This window comes from Cervus canadensis, chromosome 22 (assembly GCF_019320065.1).
Source record: "Cervus canadensis isolate Bull #8, Minnesota chromosome 22, ASM1932006v1, whole genome shotgun sequence".
NCBI lineage: Eukaryota > Metazoa > Chordata > Mammalia > Artiodactyla > Cervidae > Cervus > Cervus canadensis.
In genome coordinates this window covers 6,230,050-6,253,629 of record NC_057407.1, presented here as the reverse complement: position 1 = coordinate 6,253,629, position 23,580 = coordinate 6,230,050, and the positions used below count along the sequence as shown (strand labels likewise).

Sequence of the window (23,580 nt, the reverse complement as noted above, 5' to 3'; positions counted from 1 at the left end):
CAGACTCCCCCCGGGGACTGCAGGGCTGACGGGCCTCCCTGAGAGTAACTAACGTGGGACGCCTGCGCGGGCCTGAGCTGACCTGAGAGCAGCTGGCAATGGTGCTGGTAGGCAGGCCGATGGAGGGGGCCCAGGCCACATCTCGGACCCAGTCACTGTGGGCCTCCAGCTTCTGCTCTTCCTTCCACTGGCCGTCCTCCTCCTCCCTAGCAGGAGAGATGGGAGGGAGAATTCAGCAGGCAGAGCCCAGGCGCCGCTCCCTCACCTCCCCCCCCCCCGCCCCTCGCTCCAAAGACTCCACAGGGGTGGAGAAGCTACTCCACCTTTCTGGTAGCATTTGTTGAGTCAACTGATAGCATTTAGGAAGAGTCAAAGCGCCCGTGAAAAGGGCAAGTTTTTGACTTTTTTTTTTTTTAAATAAAGGATGTCTTCTGACAGACTGAAGACAGTATTCAGTGGGCAGAAGGGGAAAAGGTGATTCTGTTTCTGGTGAACTGAGGTTGAGTCATGGTAGACAGTAGACAGGGTAGAAGATTCCCCTTAAGAAGCTCCCCAACCCTGCTTACTTCCACAGTTTGATGAGGTTGTCACAGCCTCCTGACGCAAACTTCTTGATGTAGTTGGGCTTCTGCCCAGATGGCTGGTCTATGAGGCTCCCAGGCACGACAGCAGGCGCCCAGCTGACCGCATTGCAGCCAATCTGTAAGGAGAGGGACTCGTGCCAACTCTGCCCCCTGGCCCGGCAACAGGACACTGCTTCTGCAGACCCAAGGTTGGCAGTTATCTCCTCTCCAGTTCTCAGGACTGGATTATGTAGGTCAGCTCTTTTAATGAACTAAGGATTAGCCACCCAGAACTCTCCTTCAAGGATTCCTTACGGTGCATGTCTTTTTCAGCAACATGCATTTAAAGTAGGAAGCAGGGACTCTCAGGAAATTTAAAAAACAGAACACATTCCAAATATATGAAGGGAGGGCACAGATTTCAGAAAACCACACAAAGTAAATACATGGTTTCATGAATTACTCTGAAGTACTCCTGTAATCACTCCCAGGTCAAAAAATAAAATGACCATTTACCCAAGAAGCCCTGTCATTTATGTCCTACTTGAATCACAGCTCCTCTTCCCCATAAGTAAACATTATTCTGATTTCTATTTATTTTAGCACCTTTGTCACCCAAATGTGCATTCCGAGGCACCAGTTTAGTTGTGCCATTATAAAATATACATGTATTTCTTGATTGCAGTATTCTCTTTTTTATTGAAATACAGTTGATTTGCAAGACTTGTGTTAGTTTCAGGTGTAGAGCAGAGGGACACGTTTTTTCAGATTTTTGTCCATTTTAAGTTATCAATATTATACTGAAAAGAGTCCCCTGTGCTATAGAGTAATTCCTTGTTGGTTATTATTTTTATATAGTAGTGTGTACTTGTTAATCACAAATTCCTAATTTATCCTCCCTCCCCCTTTTCCCTTTAGTAACCATAAGTTTGTTTTCCTTTTTCTGGTCACGCTGTGCCACATATGGGATCTCAGTTCCCCAACCAGAGATCAAACCCTTGCCCCCTGGACTGGGAGCACAGAGTCTTAACCAGTGGACCGCCAGGGAAGTCCCATAAGTTTGCTTTCTATGTCTGTGAGGCTGTGTTTTACATCAATTTTTAAGTTGTCTTTCTCTGACTTCATTTTTATAATAATGTCTAGGTCCATCCAATGCAAATGGTATCATTCTGTTCTTTTTATGGCTGAGTAACACCCCACTGTATATGTATGCACCACATCACCTTTATCCATTCCTCTCCCGATGGACATTCGGGTTGTTTCCATGTCTTGGCTAATACAGTGCTGCCATGAGCAATGAGGTGTGTGTATCTTTTCAGATTAGAGTTTTCACTTTTTCTGGATATATGCCCAGGAATGGGACATATATCCCATATGTGTATCCCATGTATGGTAGCTCTATTTTTAGTTTTTAAAGGAGTCTCCACATTGTTTTCCATACTGGCTGCATCAATTTGCATTCCCACCAACAGTGTAGGATGTTTCTTTCCTTTTGTCCACATCCTCCCTAGCATTTATTTTTTTGTAGATTTTTTGATGGTTTTATTCAGTTGTGACCAACCTAGACAGCATATTAAAAACCAGAGACATTACTTTGTCAACAAAGGTCCATCTAGTCAAGGCTGTGGTTTTCCCAGTGGTCATGTATGGATGTGAGAGTTGGATTATAAAGAAAGCTGAGCGCAGAAGAATTGATGCTTTTGAACTGTGGTATTAAAGACTCTTGAGAGTCCCTTGGACGGCAAGGAGATCCAACCAGTTCATCCTCAAGGAAATCAGTCCTGGGTGTTCATTGGAAGGACTGATTTTGAAGCCAAAACTCCAGTATTTTGGCCACCTGATGCAAAGAGCTGACTCATTTGAAAAGACCCTGATGTTAGGAAAGATTGAAGGCAGGAGGAGAAGGGTACGACAGAAGATGAGATGGTGAGATGGCATCACTGACTCAATGGACATGAGTTTCGGTAAACTCCGGGAGTTGGTGATGGACAGGGAGGCCTGGCGTGCTGCGGTTCATGGGGTTGCAGAGTCGGACACGACTGAGCAACTGAACTGACTGATTCTGACCAGTGTGAGTAAAAACATTTTTTTTTTTAATGTTTCTTGCATCTCTCATTTATAGATTTCCCCCCTGTGATCTTACTGATCAGATTTGGGTTCGTTCCTTTTGCCAAGAGGAAAATACGCCATACAGGGTATGGTGTGTTCCTTCAGCAGGAGGCATATGATCTTAGACTGTCTCTCTTCATATGTTATTACCATGTCAATAATTTATGCCTCTTTTAATTCACTGGGCATTACAAAATGGTGATACTATCATTCTATTCCTTTGTCATTTATTACAGGGAATACTCTACGGAGGGGCAATTTCATTCATTAATATTTGCTTCCCCACAGGGGTACAGATCAGGTAGGAAAGGCAGGATAAATACTTAATCCCTTCTGAACCAGTTTATTGTCTTTCTTCAAAGATGACTGATTCTTCTTTACTAAATAAATGTCGGGATGAAGGCATGGATTTAAGCGTATTTGATAGGTTTCAGTTCATTGCAATCATTCTGACTTTTTACACTCAAACTGCCCGTCTTTGGCACTGTGAGCCTGTTCAAGGTGGCTCCTTTGATATAACCTTAGTATGTCTGTCACTGATTTCTTTTCTATCTGGTATAACAAGATGATTGTTCCTTTCCTGCCTCAAAACCTGGGATCGTCCATTTCCTGAAGAGCTCTGGATTTTTTCAGTGAGAAACTATTTCAAGTGTACTTCTGGTGCTAAGGATATTCACTGATAGATGATTATTCACTTTATTTCATTTAACACACAGCAGAACAGCCTCAGCATAATAATACCATCAATATGATAACTAGTAGTATTTGCATCAGTCCATGGGGTTGCAAAGAGTCAGACATGACTCAGCAACTTAACAACTCCATTCTCCCATAGTTTTTTTTTGGGGGGGGGGGTGTTTTTGTATGGTACCAACATTAAGAAGTCTAGATCTCCAGCTGCTTGTGCTGCACACCATTTTTTAATAGTTATACTCTATCTATCTTAGCTGAGCATATGACCAGGACTCAGTCAGTCTTAAGTTCTTTACAACTAACTATGTATTCATATGGATGTCTTTCTAGCCATTTTTGTGGTCTAAAACTTATTCTCTAGTAGATACCTCAGGAAGGGCTCATGGAAATAACAGTCCTTGGGTTTTTGCGTACTGGTAACAGTCTGCATTCTTTACACTCCAAATTGTAAAGACAGCTTTGAGATCTTACTGATGTTAACAGCACATAAACTGCACAAGCTGATTAACTTTGACACCAGCATATCCTGCAAAGCCATCACTACAATCAAGATATCAAATGAATCTCAAAGTGCTGAAAGAAAAAAACCCTTCCAACCCTTCCTCTACCTTGCAAAGTTACTGTTCAGAATTAAAGGAAAGATGGTTTTCCACACAAGCAAAAGTGAAAGGATTTCATCACCACTAAACCGGCCTTACAAGAAATGTTAAAGGGACTTTTTTAAACTGAAAAAGAAAGGGTGCTAATTAGTAACAAGAAAACATATAAGTATAAATCTTCCATGTTTTATGCTCATAATATAAATATATATTAAAAGTAGTGGATTGCTTACGATGCTATTATGAAGGTTAAAAAAGTAATAAAAATCTGTGACTACAGTAATTAGTTAAAAGGATACACAAAAAGATGTAAAATGTTACATCAAACAAAAAGTGGGTGGGGGACGGTAAAAATATAGAGCTTTAGAATGGGTACAAATTTAAGTCATCAACTTAAAACAGACTGTTATTAATATGAACTGTTATATGTAAACTTCATAGTAATGACAAAGCAAAAATCTATATAGTAGATATACAAAAGATAGTGTTAATTATTCAGTCGTGTCTGACTCTTTGTGACTCCATGGACTGTAGCCCACCAGGCTCCTCTGTTCATGGAATTCTCCAGGCAAGAAAACTGGAGTGGGTAGCCATTCCCTTCTCCAGAGGATCTTCCTGACCCAGGGATCAAACCTGGGTCTCCTGCATTGTGGGTGGATTCTTTACCGTCCGAGTCACCATGGAAGCCCAAGGATAAAGGTCATCAAACTACAAAGTAAGAGAGCTAAAGAAGTATAAAAGCCACAAAAAAACAGTAACACGGCATTAAGTACATACCTATCAATAATTACTTTAAATGTAAATGAACTAAATTTTCCAATTAAAAGACATGGAAGGATGGCTGACAGGAGAAAAAAGATCATCCATATGCTACCTATAAGAGACTCACTCCAGACTTAAGGACAAAGACTGAAAAAGAAGGGATGGAAAAAGATGTTCCATGCAAATGGAAAGCAAAAGAGCTGGGGTAGTGCTATCTGTATCAGACAAAACAGACTTTAACACAGAGGCTGCACTAAAAGACAAACAAGGGCATTAGATAATGACAAGGGAGTCAATCCAAAAAGATGATATAACATTTGTAAACATTTATGCACTCAACACAGGAGAACCAAAATATATAAAGCAAGTATTAAAAGACTTGAAGGGAGATATAGGCAGCATTACAGTAACAGTAGGGTTATGTCAATGGCTAGATCATCCAGACAGAAAATGGCCTTATGGGACACATTAGACCAGAGGAACTTTACAGAGATATAGAGAATGTTCCACCCAAAGCAGCAGAATACAGGCATGTCTCACTTTATTGTATCTTGTTTCATTGTGCTTAATACTTAAGTAGAGTTCTTCACAAACTGGAAGCTGTGGCAACCCTACGTAGAGCAATTCAACTGGAGCCATTTTCCCAACAGCATTTACCCACTTCTCAGCTATGTGTCACACTTTGGTAATTCTTGCAATATTTCAAACTTTTTCATTATTACATTGGTCACACTTCGGTAATTCTTGCAATATTTCAAACTTTTTAATTATTGCATTGTGCTGAGTGATCTTTGATGTTACTAATGCTGATGTTATTTATGACTTGCTTAAGGCTCATATGATGGTTAGTTTTTTTTTTAGCAATGAAGTGTTAAAGTATGTACACTGTTTTAGACATAATGCTATTATTGCATACTTAGTAGACTAGTATAGTTTACATATAACTTTTACATGCACTGGGAATCCAAAAATTCATGTGAATCCTTTTATTGTGATATTTGTTTTACTGTGGTGGTCTGGAACCAAACTACTATCTCTGTAGTATGCCTGGATACATTCTTCTCAAGTGCACATGGAACATTATCCAGTACAGATCTTATGTTAGGCCACAAAAAAGTCTTAATAAATTTAAGATGACTGAAGTCCAGGAGTCTCCGGTGGAGGCATGGGTTGACAGTGGCCCACCGCGGGGTCAGGGGCACCGAATACAACAACGCTGGCGTAAGCTCTTTTGAAGGAGGTTGCCATTACCACCACTGTTTGCAACCATAGTTTGGCCTCAGTCCAAGCAACAGGGAGGGAACACAGCCCCGCCCATCAACAGAAAATTGGATTAAAGATATACTGAGCACAGCCCCACACAGCACAGCCCCACACAGCAGAACTAGACCCAGATTCCCCCACATCCAGTCCCTCCCATCAGGAAGCTTCCACAAGCCTCCTATCCTTATCCATCAGAAGGCAGACAGAATGAAAACCACAATCACAGAAAACTAAGCAAACTGATCACAAGGATGACAGCCTTGTCTAACTCAATGAAACTATGAGCCATACTGTGTAGGGCCACCCAAAACAGACAGGTCAGGATGGAGTTCTGACAAAATGTGGTAGACTGGAGAAGGGAATGGCAAACCACTTCAGTATTCTTGCCTTGAGAACCCCATAAACAGAATGAAAAGGCAAAAAGATATGACACTGAAAGATGAACTCCCCAGGTCAGTAGGTGCCCAGTATGCTACTGGAGAAGAGTGGAGAAATAGCTCCAGAAAGAATGAAGAGACAGAGCCAAAGCAAAAACAACACCCAGTTGTGGATGTGACTGGGGATGGAAGTAAAGTTCAATGCTGTAAAAACAATACTGCATAGGAATCTGGAATATTAGGTCCATAAATCAAGGTAAATTGGAAGTGGTCAAACAGGAGATGGCAAGAGTGACCACTGACATTTTAGGAATCAGTGAACTAAAATGGACCAAAATAGGCGAATTTAACTCAGATGTGGGCAAGGCTCCCTTAAAAGAAACAGAGTAGCCCTCATAGTTAACAAAAGAGTCTGAAATGCAGTACTTGGGTGCAATCTCAAAAATGACAGAATGATCTCTGTCCGTTTCCAAGGCAAACCATTCAATATCACAGTAATCCAAGTCTATGCCCCGACCAGTAACACTGAAGAAGCTGAAGTTGAACGGTTCTATGATGACCTACAAGATCTTCTAGAACTAACACCAAAAAAAGATGTCCTCTTTATCATAGGGGACTGGAATGCAAAAGTAGGAAGTTAAGAGATACCTGGAGTAACAGGCAAGTTTGGCCTTGCAGTGCAAAATGAAGTAGGGCAAAGGCTACAGAGTTTTGCCAAGAGATTGCACTGGTCATAGCAAATACCCTCTTCCAACAACACAAGAGACGACTCTACACATGGACGTCACCAGGTGGTCAATACCAAAATCAGACTGATTATGTTCTTTGCAGCCAAAGATGGAGAAGCTCTATATAGTCAGCAAAAATAAGACCGGGACCTGAATGTGGCTCAGATCATGAACTCTTTGTTGCACAATTTGGGCTTAACTTCAAGGAAGTTAAGCTAAACCATTCACGTACGACCTAAGTCAAACCCCTTATGATTCTACAGTGGAAGTGACATAGATTCAAGGGATTAGATCTGATAGGTAAGAGTGCCTGAAGAACTATCCATGGAGGTTCGTGACATTCCCAAGAAAAAGGAAAGAAAAGTGTCAAAATGGTTGTCTAAGGAGGCCTTACAAAAGCTGAGAAAAGAAGTGAAAGGCAAATGAGCAAAGAAAAGATATACCCATTTGAATGCAGAGCTCCAAAGAACAGCAAAGAGAAATAACAAAGCCTTCCTAAGTGAATAATGCAAAGAAGTAGAGAAAAACAATAGAATGGGAAAGACTAGAGATCTCTTCAAGAAAATTAGAAAAACCTAAGGAAAATTTCATGCAAAGATGGGAACAATTAAGCACAAAAACAGTATGGACCTAACAGAAGCAGACGATATTAAGGAGAGGAGGCAAGAATACACAGAAGAACTATTCAAAAAAGATCTTAATGACCCATATAACCATGATGGTATGATCACTCACCTAAGTGGGCCTTAGGAAGCATCACTACAAACAAAGCTAGCGGAGGTAATGGAATTCCAGCTGAGCTATTTCAAATCCTAGAAGATGATGCTGTGAAAGTGCTGCACTCAATATGCCAGCAAATTTGGAAAACTCAGCAGTGGACACAGGACTGGGAAAAGGTCAGTTTTCATTCCAATCCCAAAGAAAGGCAATGCCAAAGAATGTTCAAACTACTGCACAATTGCACTCATCTCACACGCTAGCAAAGTAATGCTCAAAATTCAACAGTACACGAAATGAGAACTTCCAGATGTCCAAGCTGGATTTAGAAAAGGCAGAGGAACCAGAAATCAAATTGCCAACACCAGCTGGATCACAGAAAAAGCAAGAGAATTCCAGAAAAACCTCTGGTTTATTGACTATGCCAAAGGCTTTGACTGTGTGGATCACAGCAAACTGGTAAATTCTTCAAGATATGGGAATACCAGACCACCTTACCAGCCTCCTAAGAAATCTGTATGCAGGTCAAGAAGCAATAGTTAGAACTGGACATTGAACATCAGACTGGTTCCAAATAGGGAAAGGAGTATGTCCAGGCTGTATACCATCACCCTGCTTATTTAACTTACATGCAGAGTACATCATGTGAAATGCTGGGCTGGATGAAGCACAAGCTGGAATCAAGCTTGCCGGGAGAAGTATCAATAACCTCAGATATGGGGATGACACCACCTTTACGGCAGAAAGTGAAGAGGAATTAAAGAACCTCTTGATAAAAGTGAACAGAAGAGTGAAAAAGCTGGCTTAAAACTCAACATTCAGAAAACTAAGATCGTGGCATCCTGTCCCATCAATTCACGGCAAATTGATGGGGCAACAAAGGAAACAGTGACAGACTGTCTTTTCTTAGGCTTCAAAATCACTGCAGATGGTGACTGCAGTCATGAGGTTAAAAGACGTTTGCTCCTTGGAAGAAAAGATATGACAAATCCAGACAGCATATTAGGGAAAGCAGAGACATCACTTTGCCGACAAACGTCTGTCTAGTCAAAGCTATGGTTTTTCAAGTAGTCATGTTTGGATGTGAGAGTTGGACCATAAATAAAGCTGACCGAAGAGGAATTGATGCTTTTGAACTGTGGTGTTGGAGAAGACTCTTCAGAGTCCCTTGGACAGCAAGGAGATCAAATCAGTCAATCCTAAAGGAAATCAGTCCTGAATATTCATTGGAAGAACTGATGCTGAAGCTCCAATGCTTTGGCCACCTGATGTGAAGAACTGATTCACTGGAAAAGACCCTGAAAGACTGAAGGCTGGAGGTGAAGGGGACGACAGAGGACGAGATGGTTGGATGGCATCACCGACTCGATGGATATGAGTTTGAGCAAGTTCCAGGACTTACTTGGTGAAGGACAGGGAAGCCTGGTGTGCTGCAGTCCATGGGTCACAAAGAGCCGGAAATGACTGAGCAACTGAACTAAAGTCCTATTAAGCATCTTTTCTGACTACAATGATATGAAACTAGAAATTAATAAGAAGGAGAAAACTGGAAAATCCACAAATATGTGAAGAATAAACAACATGCTACTGAACAGCCAACGGGTTAACAAAGATATCAAGAGTAATAACAAAAACACCATCAGACAAATGAAAACAGAAATACAACACACCAAAATTCATGGAATGCATTAAAAGCAGTTCTAAGAGGGACGTTCACAGCAATAAATACCTAAAGGAAAAAAAAAACTCAAAAACCCCTAACTTTACACCTCAAGGTACCAGAAAAAGAACAGCAAATGAAGACCAAACTCAGTGGAAGGAAGGCGGTAACAAGAATCAGAGTAGAAATAAATGAAGTAGAGACTAAAAAGACGATAGAAAGATAAATGAAACTAAGAGGTGGCTCTTTGAAACTATAAATAAAACAGACAAACCTTTAGCTATACTCACCAAGAAAAAAAAGAGGGCTCAAATTTCACTTGATAAATGAAAGAGGGGTAACTGACACCACAGAAATACAAAAGCTCATCAGAGTATACTAAGAAAAATAATACGCAAACAAATGGCAACACAGAAGTAATGGATACATTCCTAGAAACACAGAGTATTGCCAGACTGAATCATGAAGAAACAGAAAATCTAATTAGACCGCTAACTGTGAATATAGATGATAAAATCCTCAACAAAATAATCAGCAAACCAAGTTCAAGGCTGGTTTACAGTCACAAATCAATCCAGGTGTTTACACCAGATTAACAAAATGAAGGGAAAAAAAAATCACATAATCATCTCAATAGATGAAGAAGCATTTGATAAAATTCAGCACCCATTTATGATAAAACTCTACACAAAATGGGTATGGAAGGTGCATCCCTCAACATACATAAAGGCCATACATGACAAGCCTATAGCTACCATTATTCTCTGAGATCAGGAACAAGACAAAAATGCCCATACTTGCCACTATTATGCATCAAAGTATTAGAAGTCCCAGTGAGAGCAATCAGACAAGAAAAAGAAATAAAAGGCATCTAAATTGGAAAGGAAACAGTAGAACTGTCAGTAGTTGGAAATGATATATTATATACAGAAAATCCTCAAGTTCCACCAAAAAATTATTAGCAATAAAAGAATTCAGTAAAGCTGAAGGATACAAAATCAATATACAAAAATTTCTTACATTTCCATACACCAATAATGAACTATCAGAAAAGACACTGTGAAAACAACCCATTCACAAGTGCATCAAAAAGAATAAAATACCTAGGAACAAATTTAAGCAATGAGGTGAAAGACTGGTACACTGAGAACAATGATGAGAGAAATTAAAGACAACACAAATGAAAGATATCTGTGCAGATGGATTGGAAGAGTATTGTTGGAGTGTCAATTCTACTCAGCAATCTATGGATCTGATGAAATTCCTATCAAAATTCCAATGCCATTTTTCACAGAAACAGAACAAACAATCCTAAAATCTGTATGGAATCACAAAAGACCCCTTAATTCAAAAATGCAGTGATCAAAACAGTGTGCTCAGTCACATCCAACTCCTTGTGACCCCATGGACTGTAGCCCACCAGGCTCCTCTGTCCATGGGATTCTCCAGGCAAGCACGCTGGAGTGGGCTGCCATTTCCTTCTCCAAAACAGTATGGTACTGGCATTAAAAACAGACAGACATTATTTGTAACACTGCTGCTGTCTACATTCAGTTATGTACCTGTTACTTTCTATCCTTACTAAAATGTAAACTCAAAATAAAGACATAAAACCCAACCAGACACACAGATCAATGGAGCAGAATAGAGAACCCAGAGATAAACCCATGCCTCTGTGGGCAACTAATTTATGACAAAGGAGCCAGGACTATGCAATGGGAAAAGGACAGTCTCTCCAATAGACAGGGTTGGGAAAACTTGACGGCCACGTCAGAATGGAACTGAACCACCATCTTACACCGTACATAAAAATGACTTCAAAACGTATTAAAGAATGTGAGACCTGAAGCCATAAGACTCCTAGAGAAAAACTGAGGCGCTAAGTTCCTTGGCACTGATTTTGGTGTTGATTTTCTGGACCTGACTCCAAAAGCAAAGGCAACATAAGAAAATATAGACAAGAGGGACTACATCAAACAAAAAGTACAGCAAGAGAAATCATCAACAAAGTGAAAAGGCAATGTATGGAATGGGAAAAAATATTTGCAAATTGTGTACCTAATAAGCGGTCAACATCCAAAATATAAAAGAACTCACACAACTCAACAGTAAAAAGCAAATAATTCAACTAAAAAATGCCAGAGGATGTCAATATATGGTTTTCCAAAGAAGATACACAGATGGGTCAACAAGTACCTGAAAAGACGCTCATCACTAGTCATCAGGGAAATGCAAATCAAAACCACAATGGAGAGCACCTCACACCTGTCAGAACACACCCTACTGAACACACAAGTGTTTGCGAGCATGCAGAGAAAAGGGAACCCCTCTGTGCACAGTTGGTGGCAGTGTAAACTGGTGTAGCCACTATGGAACACAGTATGGAGGATCCTCAAAGAGTTAAAAATAAAACTACCAGATAGATACAGCAGTTCCACTTCTGGCTATTTATACCAAAAAACAAAGAAACCCTCCATTAGTTCTAAATATATCTGCACCCCCCCCCCCCATGCTAACTGTAGCATTTATAATAGCCAAGATATGTAAGCAAGTTAAGTGTCCATCAACAGATAAATGGATAAACAGGTGAGGTGTGTACACACACACAGAGAAGAATATTACTCAGCCAAAAATAAGAATGAAATCTTTCCATCTGCAGCAACGTGGATGGATCTTGAGGGCATCATGCTAAGTGAAATAAGAAAGAGAAAGACAAATACTGTATGATCTCACTTAAATGCAACACTAATAAAAAACCCCAAGCTCACAGATACAAAGAACAGGTTGGTGCTTCCAGCGGTGGTGATGAGGGATTAGCAAAATGGGTGAAAGAGGTCAAAAGGTACAAACTTTCAGTTATAACAGCCTGCAGGCTCCAATCCTGAGACATCTCAGGCCAGACAACCAGCAGGGCAAGAATACAACCCTACCTATCAGCAGACAGGCTGCCTATAAAGTCTTCCTGAGCCCACAGCCGGCCCTGCCCACCAGGGGAACAAGACCCAGCTCCAACCACCAGTGGGTAGGAACCAGTCCCTCCCACCAAGAGGCCTGCAGAAGTCTCTTAGACCAGCCTCATCCACCAGGGGCAGACGGCAGAAGCAAGAACCACCACCCTGCACACAGAAACCACAATTACAGAAAGTTAGACAGAATAAAACAGCAGAAGGATATGCTCCAGACGAAGAAACATGATAAATCCCCAGAAGAACAACTAAGTGAAGTACAGACAGGCAATCTACTCCAAAAAGAATTCAGGGTAATGATGGTAAAAATGTTTTAAGATCTTGGAAAAAGAATGGAGGCACAGACTAAGAAGACACAAGAAATGTTTAATAAAAAGCTAGAGAATCTAAAGAACAAAGAGAGATGAAAAATAGAATAACTAAAGTGAAAAATAGACTAGCAGGACTCAGTAGCAGAATGAGGAATGCAGAAGACTGGATAAGTGAGCTGCAAGATGGAATGGTGGAAATCACTGCCATGAAAAAGAATAAAGAAGAAAGACTGAAAAGAAAGGAAGACTTTTGTCATAACATTAAACACAAAACATCCACATTATAGGGGTTCCAGAAGGAAAAGAGAAAGGATGTGAGAAAATATTTGAAAAGATAATAGCTGAAAACTTCCGTAATATGGGAAAGGAAATAGTCACTGAAGTGCAAGAACCAGAATCCCAGGCAGGATAACCCAAGGGGGAAAATGCTGAGACACATAGCAATCAAATTGACAAAAAGTAAAGACAAAGAGAAAATATCAAAAGCAACAAGGGAAAAGCAACAAATAGCATACAACGGAATTCCCATAAGGTTAGCAGTTGGTTTCTCAGCAGAAACTCTATAGGCCGAAAGGGAGCAGCACAACATATTTAAAGTGATGGAAGGGACGAACCTGCATCCAAGAACACTCTAACCAGCAAGGCTCTCATTTAGGTTCAAAGGAGAAATCACAAGCTTTACAGACAAGCAAAAGCTGAGAGAATTCAGCACCATCAGACCAGCTTTGCAACAAATGTTAAAGGAATTTCTCTAGGCAGGGTGAAAGAAGGTCACAACTAGAAACAAGCAAATTATGAATGGAAAAGCTCACTGGTAAAGGGAAACAAAATACAGGTAGGAAATCATCCACAGAAATATGGTATCAAAATCAACAATTGTGAGGAGAGTACAAATGCAAAATATTGGAAATGCATTTAAAATTAAAAGACCAGCAATTTAAAACAATCTTATTTATATTTGGACCACTGTATCAAAACCTCATCGTAACCACAAACTGAAAATCTACAGTAGATACACAATATAAATAAGAAAAAGGAATGCAAACATAGTACTAAAGTTAGTCATCAAATCACAAGAGAACAAAAGAGGAAGAGGAGAAAAAAAGACCTACAAAAACAAGTCCACAACAATTAACAAAATGGCAATAAGAACATACATATCAATAATTACTGTAAACATAAACAGATTAAATGCTCCAACCAAAAGACACAGGCTGGCTGAATGGATACAAATTTTCAGTTGTAAAGTAAGTATATGACGGGGGATGTGATGCTCAGCTTGGTGACTAGTTAATACCGCCATTAAAAAAAAAAGTGATTAAAAAAACAGTAAGTTATTGGTAAAAAAGAGAATGAACGCATCTATCATCTCCAAGTTTGCAGTCCACCTCTGCCCCCCACCCCCCTAACTCAGCAACCACTGATCTGGTGTCACTCAAGTTTGTTTTTCCATACTATGTGGAATCAGAGTATGTACCTTTTGACTGATATTTTTTTCCACTCGGCACAGTTATTTTAAAATTTATTTATCTTGTATCAATAGTCATTTCTTTTTATTGCTAGGTAACATTTCTACTAGATCACCGTTTGTTGGCCCATTCACCTGTTGATTCACCTTTGGGTTATTTCCTATATATTTGGCTATTAAAGCTGCTATAAACTTTTGTACGTTAAGTCTCTGTGTGAACTTGAAAGTCAATTTCGCTAAGTTAAATCCTTGGCTCACACATTCTTTCCTTGAGTGTTGCAAACGTGTTCTCCTTTTTCTCTTGCACTGATCATTGCTGTTGAAAAGACTGATGATAATCTGTTTCCCTTCTAAATCACATGGCTCCTTTTGCCTAGATGCCTTAAGGATTTGTTTTAAAAGCCAGTAATTTCACTATATTTAGAGGTCTTTTGGCTTGTGAGTCTGGGTTGATATTCTTAAGTATAACGTATACTCTCTCAATATGTAGTTTCAAATAGAGTTCTTGAATTTTAAGGTAGTTTTTCTTTAATCAATTTTTAGTATTTGTTCTGATTTCTTCCGGACTCCTAATATTCACATTTGATCTTTGCCTGTCTCCACTTTTTGTCAAAATCTATGTATAGCTTCATCTTGGGGGGATTTCCCCTTCTTTTCACATTATTTAAGGCATTATTCTGTTGTTTATTTGCTCTTACACTCCTTCTAAAATTTAGTCTTTATATATAATTTTACATTTCTTTCTTGAGTCCTGTCACTTCATTTTTTCTGAATTTTTCTAATTTTGATTTATGCTATTTTTTATGTCTTTTGTCATTAAAAAAAAAGTCTTTTTAGCTTGATTTGAAATAGATGACAACTGATTCAATTTTTGTCAGCATGTCTTTCTTTCACTGTCTGTAAAGGTGCTATTCTACATATTCTTTGTTTCCTAAAGGAAAATTCTGTATGTGATTTCACTTCAAATACTTTTCTGGTATTTTTATGTGAAATTAGTTTTCCTGATGGTGAGGTTCAGGAAAGCCTTCCTAAGTTCAGAAGTCTGTTTTTGTGTAGTGTTAAGAAACGTGACACTTGCTTTGGGGATTTCAAGGCTGTGTTCCTCTCGCCCACTTTGGTCTAAACCCTTCATTCTGTGTCTCTCTGTCTCTGTGTCCCTCTGCTCATGAGGGGTACTGCTGAAAGCAAGCCCTGCGGGTTGTGAGGGCCAGATTTCCCCAAGCCCCTTTTTTTAGTCTTTCTTATGGTGGGTCCCCTGCACTCATTTGGACAAGACAGTGCAAGCCCACTCCCCCAGTCAGTTCTCCAAAGACACACAGATGACCAGTAAGCACGTGAAAAGATGCCCAACACCATTAGTCATTGGAGAAATGCAAATCAAAACCACAAGCAGGTACTACTTTACACCCACTGGGATGGCAATCATAAAAAGAAAAGCAGTGTTGGCAGGGATGTGGAGAAACTGAAACCTTCATACCCTGCTGGCAGGAACGTAAAATGGTGGTTAATTTGGATAATAGTTTAGCAGTACTTCAAAAAATTAAACAGAGCTTCCCTTGCTTGGCGGTTCCACACCAGGTAGTTACCCAAGAAAATTAAAATTTTCACAAACTTATACACCAATGTTTGTAAGACTGTTATTCATAATAACTGCTGATGAATAAAAATGAAATAAATGCAAAATAAAATGTGTATATCCACACAGTGGAATATTATTCAGTCATAAAAAAGGAACAAAGCAGTGATATATGCTATGATCTGGATGAAACCTGGATAAACCTTGAAAACATGCTAAGTCAAAGAAGTCAGTCTTCTGTGGACTGTACTGCATAATTCCATTTACAGACAATGTCCAGAATAGGCAAATTCATAGACAGAAGTTAGATTAGGGTTGTTGAAGGCTAGAGGTAGGGTGGGGTGGAGAGTGACTGCTAATGGGGCTTCTTATTGAGGTGATGAAAATTATTTGGGTATTAATAGTGAGAGTTGTACAACTTTGTGAGTATACTAAAAACTACAGAACTCTTTATGCTTTAAAAGGGTGAACTTTATGAGTTTAAAATGTTACAAATAAAAGTACAAAATCCCTGTGTTCAGACAGCGGCTGTGGGCCAAGTGGCCAGCTATGCTTCCAGCGAACACCTCCTGCTCTTTGTCGGTGCTCCGCAGGTGTCCCTGGAAGGCGCTGCTCACCGCTTACTTCCTCCTCTTGCTCGCATGCCAATACCACACAGTCTTGGTGTTGTGGATGGGCCATCCCTCTTCACTGGTACTTTGGAGTTCATGGAAATACCTTTTACCCAGTTCTGTTGTTAACTACTGCTCAGGAAGTTTTGGTTTTGCTGCCTAAGTTGCTCTGCTCGTTTTTATGCAGAGATGTGGAAGACTCAAGCACTATGATGTCATTCCCTGCCATCTTTCCAGAAGCCTCTAGGCCTATTCAATGTTACAACTTAGTCAACAGATGGGGGTCACAGGGTCCCAAGTAACAAGAGCCACAGACAGGCTCTTGGGGCCTTGAAGGCTGGGCAGGCTGTGGAGTCCCAGAATCTGAGAACTGAGAAAGTACAGGGTTAGACTTGGGGCTGCTGACTTCTGTCTGGGTAGCTTTCGGAAGTGCTGAGGCCATCAAGCCTGGACGGTTGTGTAGATAAGAAGTACACGGGTTCCAGTGTTCTAACCCCAGCACAGTACCTCCTCTAAGTCAGTTATCTAAGCTTCACTTATCTATTCATAAAATGAGAACAGGACTGGTGACCTCACGCATCTGTACATTTGTTAGTTTTTCCTTTCATTCACAAACATCTGTGAGGATTACATGACATACACTAGAGGCTCAAGAACTGTGAGTCCCCCCCACCACTGTTCACAGTGCTTTCTTGACTGCTGCAACCTTTCACAGGAAGCAGAGAACCAACTTCCTACGATGCTTTCCGTAATACCCCTCAGGTCCAGGGGTCCCCATGGTCACTGCAGGCCATGACAACTTGCGGTGTGCACAGCAAGGGCGGCAGGCAGGCAGGCTACCCGTTGCCACCCTGCAGTGCCCTGGCCCACCCTGGCCTGAAGGAACCAGTGCCAGCACTGCTCTGGGCTGAATGAGGCAGGTACAGCCTGGCCTCCCTGGATGCAGCCTCTGTCTGGCTTCAGGGCAAAGAGGCTCAGACCTGCTCTCCCAACTGTGTCTGCTCAGCACCCCTCGTGTGGCCCAGCGCACAGCAGTGACACCGCTCCTGCCATTCTCTAAGGAGTGAACCGCGGACACGTGGCGAGCTCGCAGAGCACCCCCTACCCGCAGGCAGGGTGTGGACTTACAGTGTGAGCATTGTTGATCTTCTTTACTTCCCACTGGCCCAGCCCAGTGTACGTCAGCAGGGAGATGGCCCCATCCGAGCTGCCGCAGGCCAGGATGAGGCCATAGTCGTGGGGAGCCCAGCACACGGAGTTTACTGCAGGAAGGAAGGAGGCACAGTGAGCAGACTTTCATTTCTGAGACTTACTGTTTAACTAAATTTCTGGGAAAAAAAACCCAGAAAAATCATAGGGATCACCATGGGGAAAGTTGTAATTTTGTCAATTGAGTTTCAAAAAACCTATCACCTATTAATATCATCATCATAAACTAAAGCCTATCTTATAATCTCAGAACAAAGACCAGTACTTAAAATGAATAAACCTTAAAGGAAAAAACCAACCAACCAACCTATGTTGTCTTTGCTTTTCTTGTTGTGCTGTGCACTGGCTTTAGGGCTGAGGATCTCCCCTCCGCTATGGACAGGCTGACAGGAAAGCGGCCCAGGCCCGGGGGCAAACGGGAGCCCGGGCAGGACCGACCTCCCGCTGGCCCTCCGCGCTCGCCCTCCGCCCGCACTGTACCCGAGGAGTCGTGTCCCGCGTGCTCGTGTGTCTTCTCCCACGTGCCGTTCTCCTCCTTCCAGATGATGACCTTCCGGTCGTAGGAGCAGGATGCGAGTATATTGCCATACATGGGGTGGGCCCAGGCCACCTGCCACACGGGGCCCTCATGGCTGCAAGGCGAGAGGGTCAGAGGCTGTTCAAATGGCAAAAAAGGAACCCAGGGCACTCTGCCGGCCACTACTTTGGACAGAAGCAAATGGCTTCTCAGGAGAGAACTGCCAAAGAATTTCAAAAGGGACAGAGCTGAATGACGTCACTCCAAAATCGACTTTCACTGGACAGTGAGGACCCTGAGGCTGAAAGCAAGTCGGCCCCTCTTTCCTGAGCCAGCAGAGCCCCTGAGGAGGCTGAGCTCTTGAGCAGGCAGTAACTGTTTCATCTTAGTACTCTCCACTACTCTTAACTTTTTCAAAAGGCAGGTCTCTCTCTTCCCATCTCTGTGCGTTCACCTGGTAACTACTGTCTGAGCATGTGCCCTGTGCCAGGCTCCGCACTGGGTCCATCCCTCAGAAGAGGGGGCGCCCAGCACCCAAGAGGTGGGCAGCACAGAGCGGATGGGATGGGCTCTCTCACACCCATTCCCCACTCACTAGCTGCCTGACTTCAGGTCAGGGCTGTATCCTCTCTTTGGCTTTGTCTCTTAACAGAGATGTCAATATGACTTCTTTCACATGGTGGTCATGAAGGAAATGTCTGTGATAACTCAGTTAAGAGCCTGGAACAGTGCTTGGCACATGAGAAAAGGAAAAAACACAAGTTCGACGCCTGTGAGCTCCGAGAGCTGCTCCCTGCTCACCCATTCACCCGGGGCTGCGGACACTCACTCAAGAGCCCATCTCCCTCAGCTGGGACAATGGTCCAGCCCCAGGCTCCACAAAGGAGCTGCTAATGAAACTCTCAGAGACTCAGTCATCCTACAACGAGCATAGTGTTAACTGAGGGAGCAAAGAACGGGGGCATGACTTTTTCACCCTACAATCTCTCATTTACTTTGAGCAGAAAGGACCGAGTGACATAGACACTGTGTCCAAGCCAGTACTGGCAGCCAGGCCTGGCCCTGTGAGCTCTCTGCTCAGCCAGGGGCCGCTGGGCGGGGAAGGCGGCACTGGGCTCCTTAGTCACTCAACTCCTGACCCCCAGGAAGAGAGGAATTTCTAGGCCCGTCTTCCTAAATGGCTACTGACTTAGCCATGCTTTCTTTAATTCGTTCACAAACATGTAGTGAGTACCCACTTGTCAGGGATTCTTAACCTCTCCTGTGTAGTCTGGTCAAGGCTATGGTCTCTTCTCAAGATAATGAATAAAACAGAGTGATGATTATAAATGAAACCCAGTTGTACTAAAATAGTCATCAAAAAGTTAAAGAACAATTTATGTTATTAGTGATATACGTGCTTCTTTGTTAATACATTAAGTAACAAACTCCAGTGGCAAGTCTAATAACCATTCTAATTTCACAGTAATGATGAGCATGAGTGCTGTTTTGAGAAAGCTGCAACTGCAATGTGATATAAAAAACATCTGTGACTTCTACTGGTAACAAAGTGACAGGTGTCGGGGACTCTCCTGGTGGTCTAGTGGCCAAGACTTGGAGCTCTCACTGCGGGGGCCTGGGTTCAATCCCTGGTCAGGGAACTAGATCCCACATGCCCCAACTAAAGATCTGCATGTCTAAACAAAACAGAAGATCTTAAGTGGTGCAACTAAGACCCAGTGAAGACAAATAAATATTAAAAAAAAAAAAAAGTGACAGCTAGGTACCATGAATACTACTACTGTGGTTCTTGGCCTATAGCCATAATTGAAGGAAATGCTACATATCAGAATCACTGAAAATAAAGACGTGATTTTTTCCCTTTCCGAGTTCACCATCCCCTGAATTCTACCCACAGAACCCTTGGAGATTCATGGGACCTGGATAAGAACTCCATCCATCTGAGGTAGTGAACTGAGAGGGAAAACACCAGAGTGTGGCCACAAAAAAAACCCAGGACCTCAAGAATCTCCACAGGGAGAAGGGCAAACCAAACATCCGTAAATATTCACTGAGTACCTGCCGGTGCAAACAGGCCCAACTGTGGGATCCACATAATTACTCTTATATCCTGAGTCACTATAGATCATGTGTGCTGAACGTGTTTAAAAAGGAAAGGAAAAGGTAGTTCGCCACTTTTGAACACAGCAGTAGCCACCAAAGACTTGACAGGCACTGCCCGGGTGGAGGCTGCCCCAGCCTGTGTCGGGGGTGAGCGGGTGAAGACGGAGGGGTGACCTGACTCTCACCCCAGGGCTGTCTGTGGGCGTCTGGGCAGCAGAGGTGAGACTGGCTCCTGGCCCCATTAGCCCGGGACACCTGCTGAGGCAGTCAGCTGGCCGGGACCAGGTATCCTCTCTGCTAACCACACCAGGGGCTGCTCTGCTCTTCCTGCCACATCTGAGAAACCCAAAAGCTCTCCGAGGCTTTGTCCAGGGCCAGGGGCGCTTACCCCCTGAGGTCGGCGACGAGGATCTGCCCCCCGTTGCGCACGTCGAAGATCTTGACGGACCTGTCTGACGAGCAGGTTGCCAGGCGGGTGCCGTAGTAGTCCATCTGGGCATCGTGCTGCAGAGGGAGGACAGGGCCTGAGATTAACTGAACCTCAGAGAACCGTCTCCAGGCAGGAAGCTATAGCTTGGTAACATTCTCACTTCTCTCACAGGAAACTTCCTTCTGAAAGGGACAGGAGACACCACACCCAGCTGCTTTCAGACCCCTCACAGCACGGGGAAGTCCTTCCAATCCCGATTGGCAGGGGGGTATGGGAGGAAAGGAGCTCGTGCGGCTTCTCTCTCCTTCCTCCCACCCCGCTATCTTGAGGCTCCATATGCCACCAGGGAGGTTCAGCTCAGTGCCAGAACCCGGGGCTAAAGCCGACTTAGAGAAGCAGGCCTCTGACTACGGCAGGACCCAGTCAGGTCCTCCACAATGCACGTCTGGCTGGGACACAGGGTTCCATTCTGACATTTGGGCTCCTTCCTCCACTCATGGCCCTGGATCCTCTGTGGGCCTTTGTTCCTGGGTTTCTATCTGACCTTTTCCCCAAGCAGTGTGCCCAGGACCCCGAACTCTCCACCCAGCACTTCAACGTTGCTGGTCCCACCACTGATGAACCGACTTCATCGAGGCTGCCCTCCAGGGCTGGGCCCTGCCCACAGCTCCTTGTCCATCTGGGCAATGGCTCCTCTGAGCCCATCTGCCTGCTGCCTCACTGAACTTACTGGCCCTCGTGTTTGCTCGCCCTGCTATTCCAACAGATGACTTAACTTCATTATTCTACCTTTGAGGTTTCAGGAACTATCAGCTGTCACACTGTGGTCATCAGGAGCAATTACATCCTTTCAAAAGTAACCAATTATTCTGTCTGCTTAGACATTTCTTCCTCAAGTCCATACCCAAGGAAGACATCCTGATTCTTCTTGGGAAGTCAACCTTCTCCACCACTCCAGGTCTTGGCTTCCTGGAAGGCAGGCAGGGAAGTGCTCACACAGATCTTTTCTGTAACTGTACTTCTGAAGCACTGTTCCTGCAGAGTGCTGTCAAACACTTTGGGAGGAAGCAGGGCACAGAACCGAGACTTCAATCCTATCTCAGGTTATCTGCTGTGCAACCTTGGGAAAATGTCCTAATGCCCTGGAACCTTAGTTTCCTTGTCTTTAAATGGAGCTAACAATGGCCTCAACTTCATGAAGGTTAAATGAGACACTGAAGGAGCAGCATTCAGCAGGGGGTGTGATGTGCCAAGAGCATGCAGATGTTCCCCATTGCTACCCTGTCTCATCTGTTCCCCAAGATGAACCCGCCCAGAGAGGGGACACACCCATGGCATTTCCCATCTCAGCTACGAGGAAATCAAGGCTGGCTCAGAAAAGTTAGCAGATTGACGAAGGACCTCAGATTGGACTGTCTTAAAGTTAAGATTGACTAGGGACCTCACATTGGATGGTCTTACCCAGGTGCCACACTGCCTCCAAGGACGACTACATCCAGGAATCCCCTCAGAAGCCCAAAAGCAACAGCTAGAGGGAGGCTGTGAGGGCAGGACGCCTGGGATGAAATGCTGTAGGCTGACTGACTCGGGTCTTGTTCAAGGCTTCCTGGACTACTTGCCCTGCATGAAGCAGTCTGTATCTTTGCTGGAGACTTTAACCTCTGGACCTTCTCCCACAGCCCTGTCCTCTTACATAAGCCAAGTGTTCACCTCTCAGGACACACCCTGAGTTAATGACTTCTGGTTCAAAGGACACCATCTGACCCGCCGTCTGTGGTGGTCTTACCCGGCTCTGCCTTTGTATTGAGTCATCTTCCTATTTCTTTCCTTCTTTTTTTTTTGGTCACATCACGCAGCAGGCAGAACTTTCCCAACTAGGGGTCAAACCTGTGCCCCCTGCATTGGAAGCATAGTCTTAACCACTGGACCATGAGAGAAGTCCTTATTTTTTCTTCTTTAATCCCCTTTTCAATGGGGCCAAGTGACAGCAGGAGGAAGATAGCTGGGAAGACTATTTCAAACCTGTGCACCCACTTTCATCCCATCCCAGAGCCAGTTACTTTTTTGGCCAGGAGACTAAGTACCCTGAGCTACAAACTGTTTCTTGGTTTCTCCTGACACAGAGTGACCAGACTGTCACAGCCCTGTCAACTCAGAGGGCCTGCTTGGAGACTGACCATACCCCTGAGGTTACAGCCTGACTGGCAAAGGCTGCAAGGCCACACTGTATTCAAAAATCATCAACAGAGATGCCCATGTCCTCAGCATGTGAGGAAGGGCTAAAGGAATACTTACAATCATGTCCTCATGGGAAGTGTCCACAGTGTTAATTACTGACACCTAAAACCAAAGATATTGTTGGTAAATGAACTGATGGTAGTTAGAATGCAATCATCTCGTTAAATCCACCGATCACTTTTAAAGTTCTTGACAGCATCTGATCATTCATTCATTCAGAAAACATTCACTCTAAGTGCCTTCGCTGCACCAAGCACTGTGCCAGGGACTGGAGACTCAGACACAGAAGAGAGGTACTTCTTGCCCCAGAGAAAGCCTCTAGGGAAGCAACCCCAACAAGGCAGAATGAATATTTTCATGGGGTTAGGATGTGCAATAGCAGTCTGAGGGGCTGGGGGTGGTGGACAAAAACTGGGGCTCCGATGAGGAGGAATTTGGCAGGTGGCTTCCCTGGTAGCTCAGATGGTAAAGAATCTGCCTGCAATGTGGGAGACTCAGGTTCGATCCCTGGACCAGGGAAGATACTCTGGAGAAGGGCATGGCAACCCACTCCAGTACTCTAGCCTGGAGAATTCCATGGACAGAGAAGCTTACAGCCTACAGTCCATAGGGTTGCAAAGAGTTGGGCAAGACTTGAGTGACTAACACATGGGGAAAAAAGTACAGTCCACGCAGAGGGA

General features: G+C 43.2%; 1 protein-coding gene across 1 annotated transcript in view; it reads right to left on the bottom strand.

Annotated features, from left to right (window-relative positions):
* SEC13 (SEC13 homolog, nuclear pore and COPII coat complex component) overlaps positions 1-23,580 on the bottom strand; it is a 43,347-nt gene that overhangs the window by 17,476 nt on the left and 2,291 nt on the right. The window contains exons 2-7 of the mRNA XM_043442668.1: positions 22,958-23,002; positions 20,621-20,736; positions 18,093-18,244; positions 17,532-17,665; positions 567-700; positions 83-206 (exon numbers count right to left, since the gene is read on the bottom strand). Of these exons, the coding sequence (XP_043298603.1) occupies positions 83-206; positions 567-700; positions 17,532-17,665; positions 18,093-18,244; positions 20,621-20,736; positions 22,958-23,002 (705 nt within the window). The remainder of the gene's footprint in view (positions 1-82; positions 207-566; positions 701-17,531; positions 17,666-18,092; positions 18,245-20,620; positions 20,737-22,957; positions 23,003-23,580) is intronic.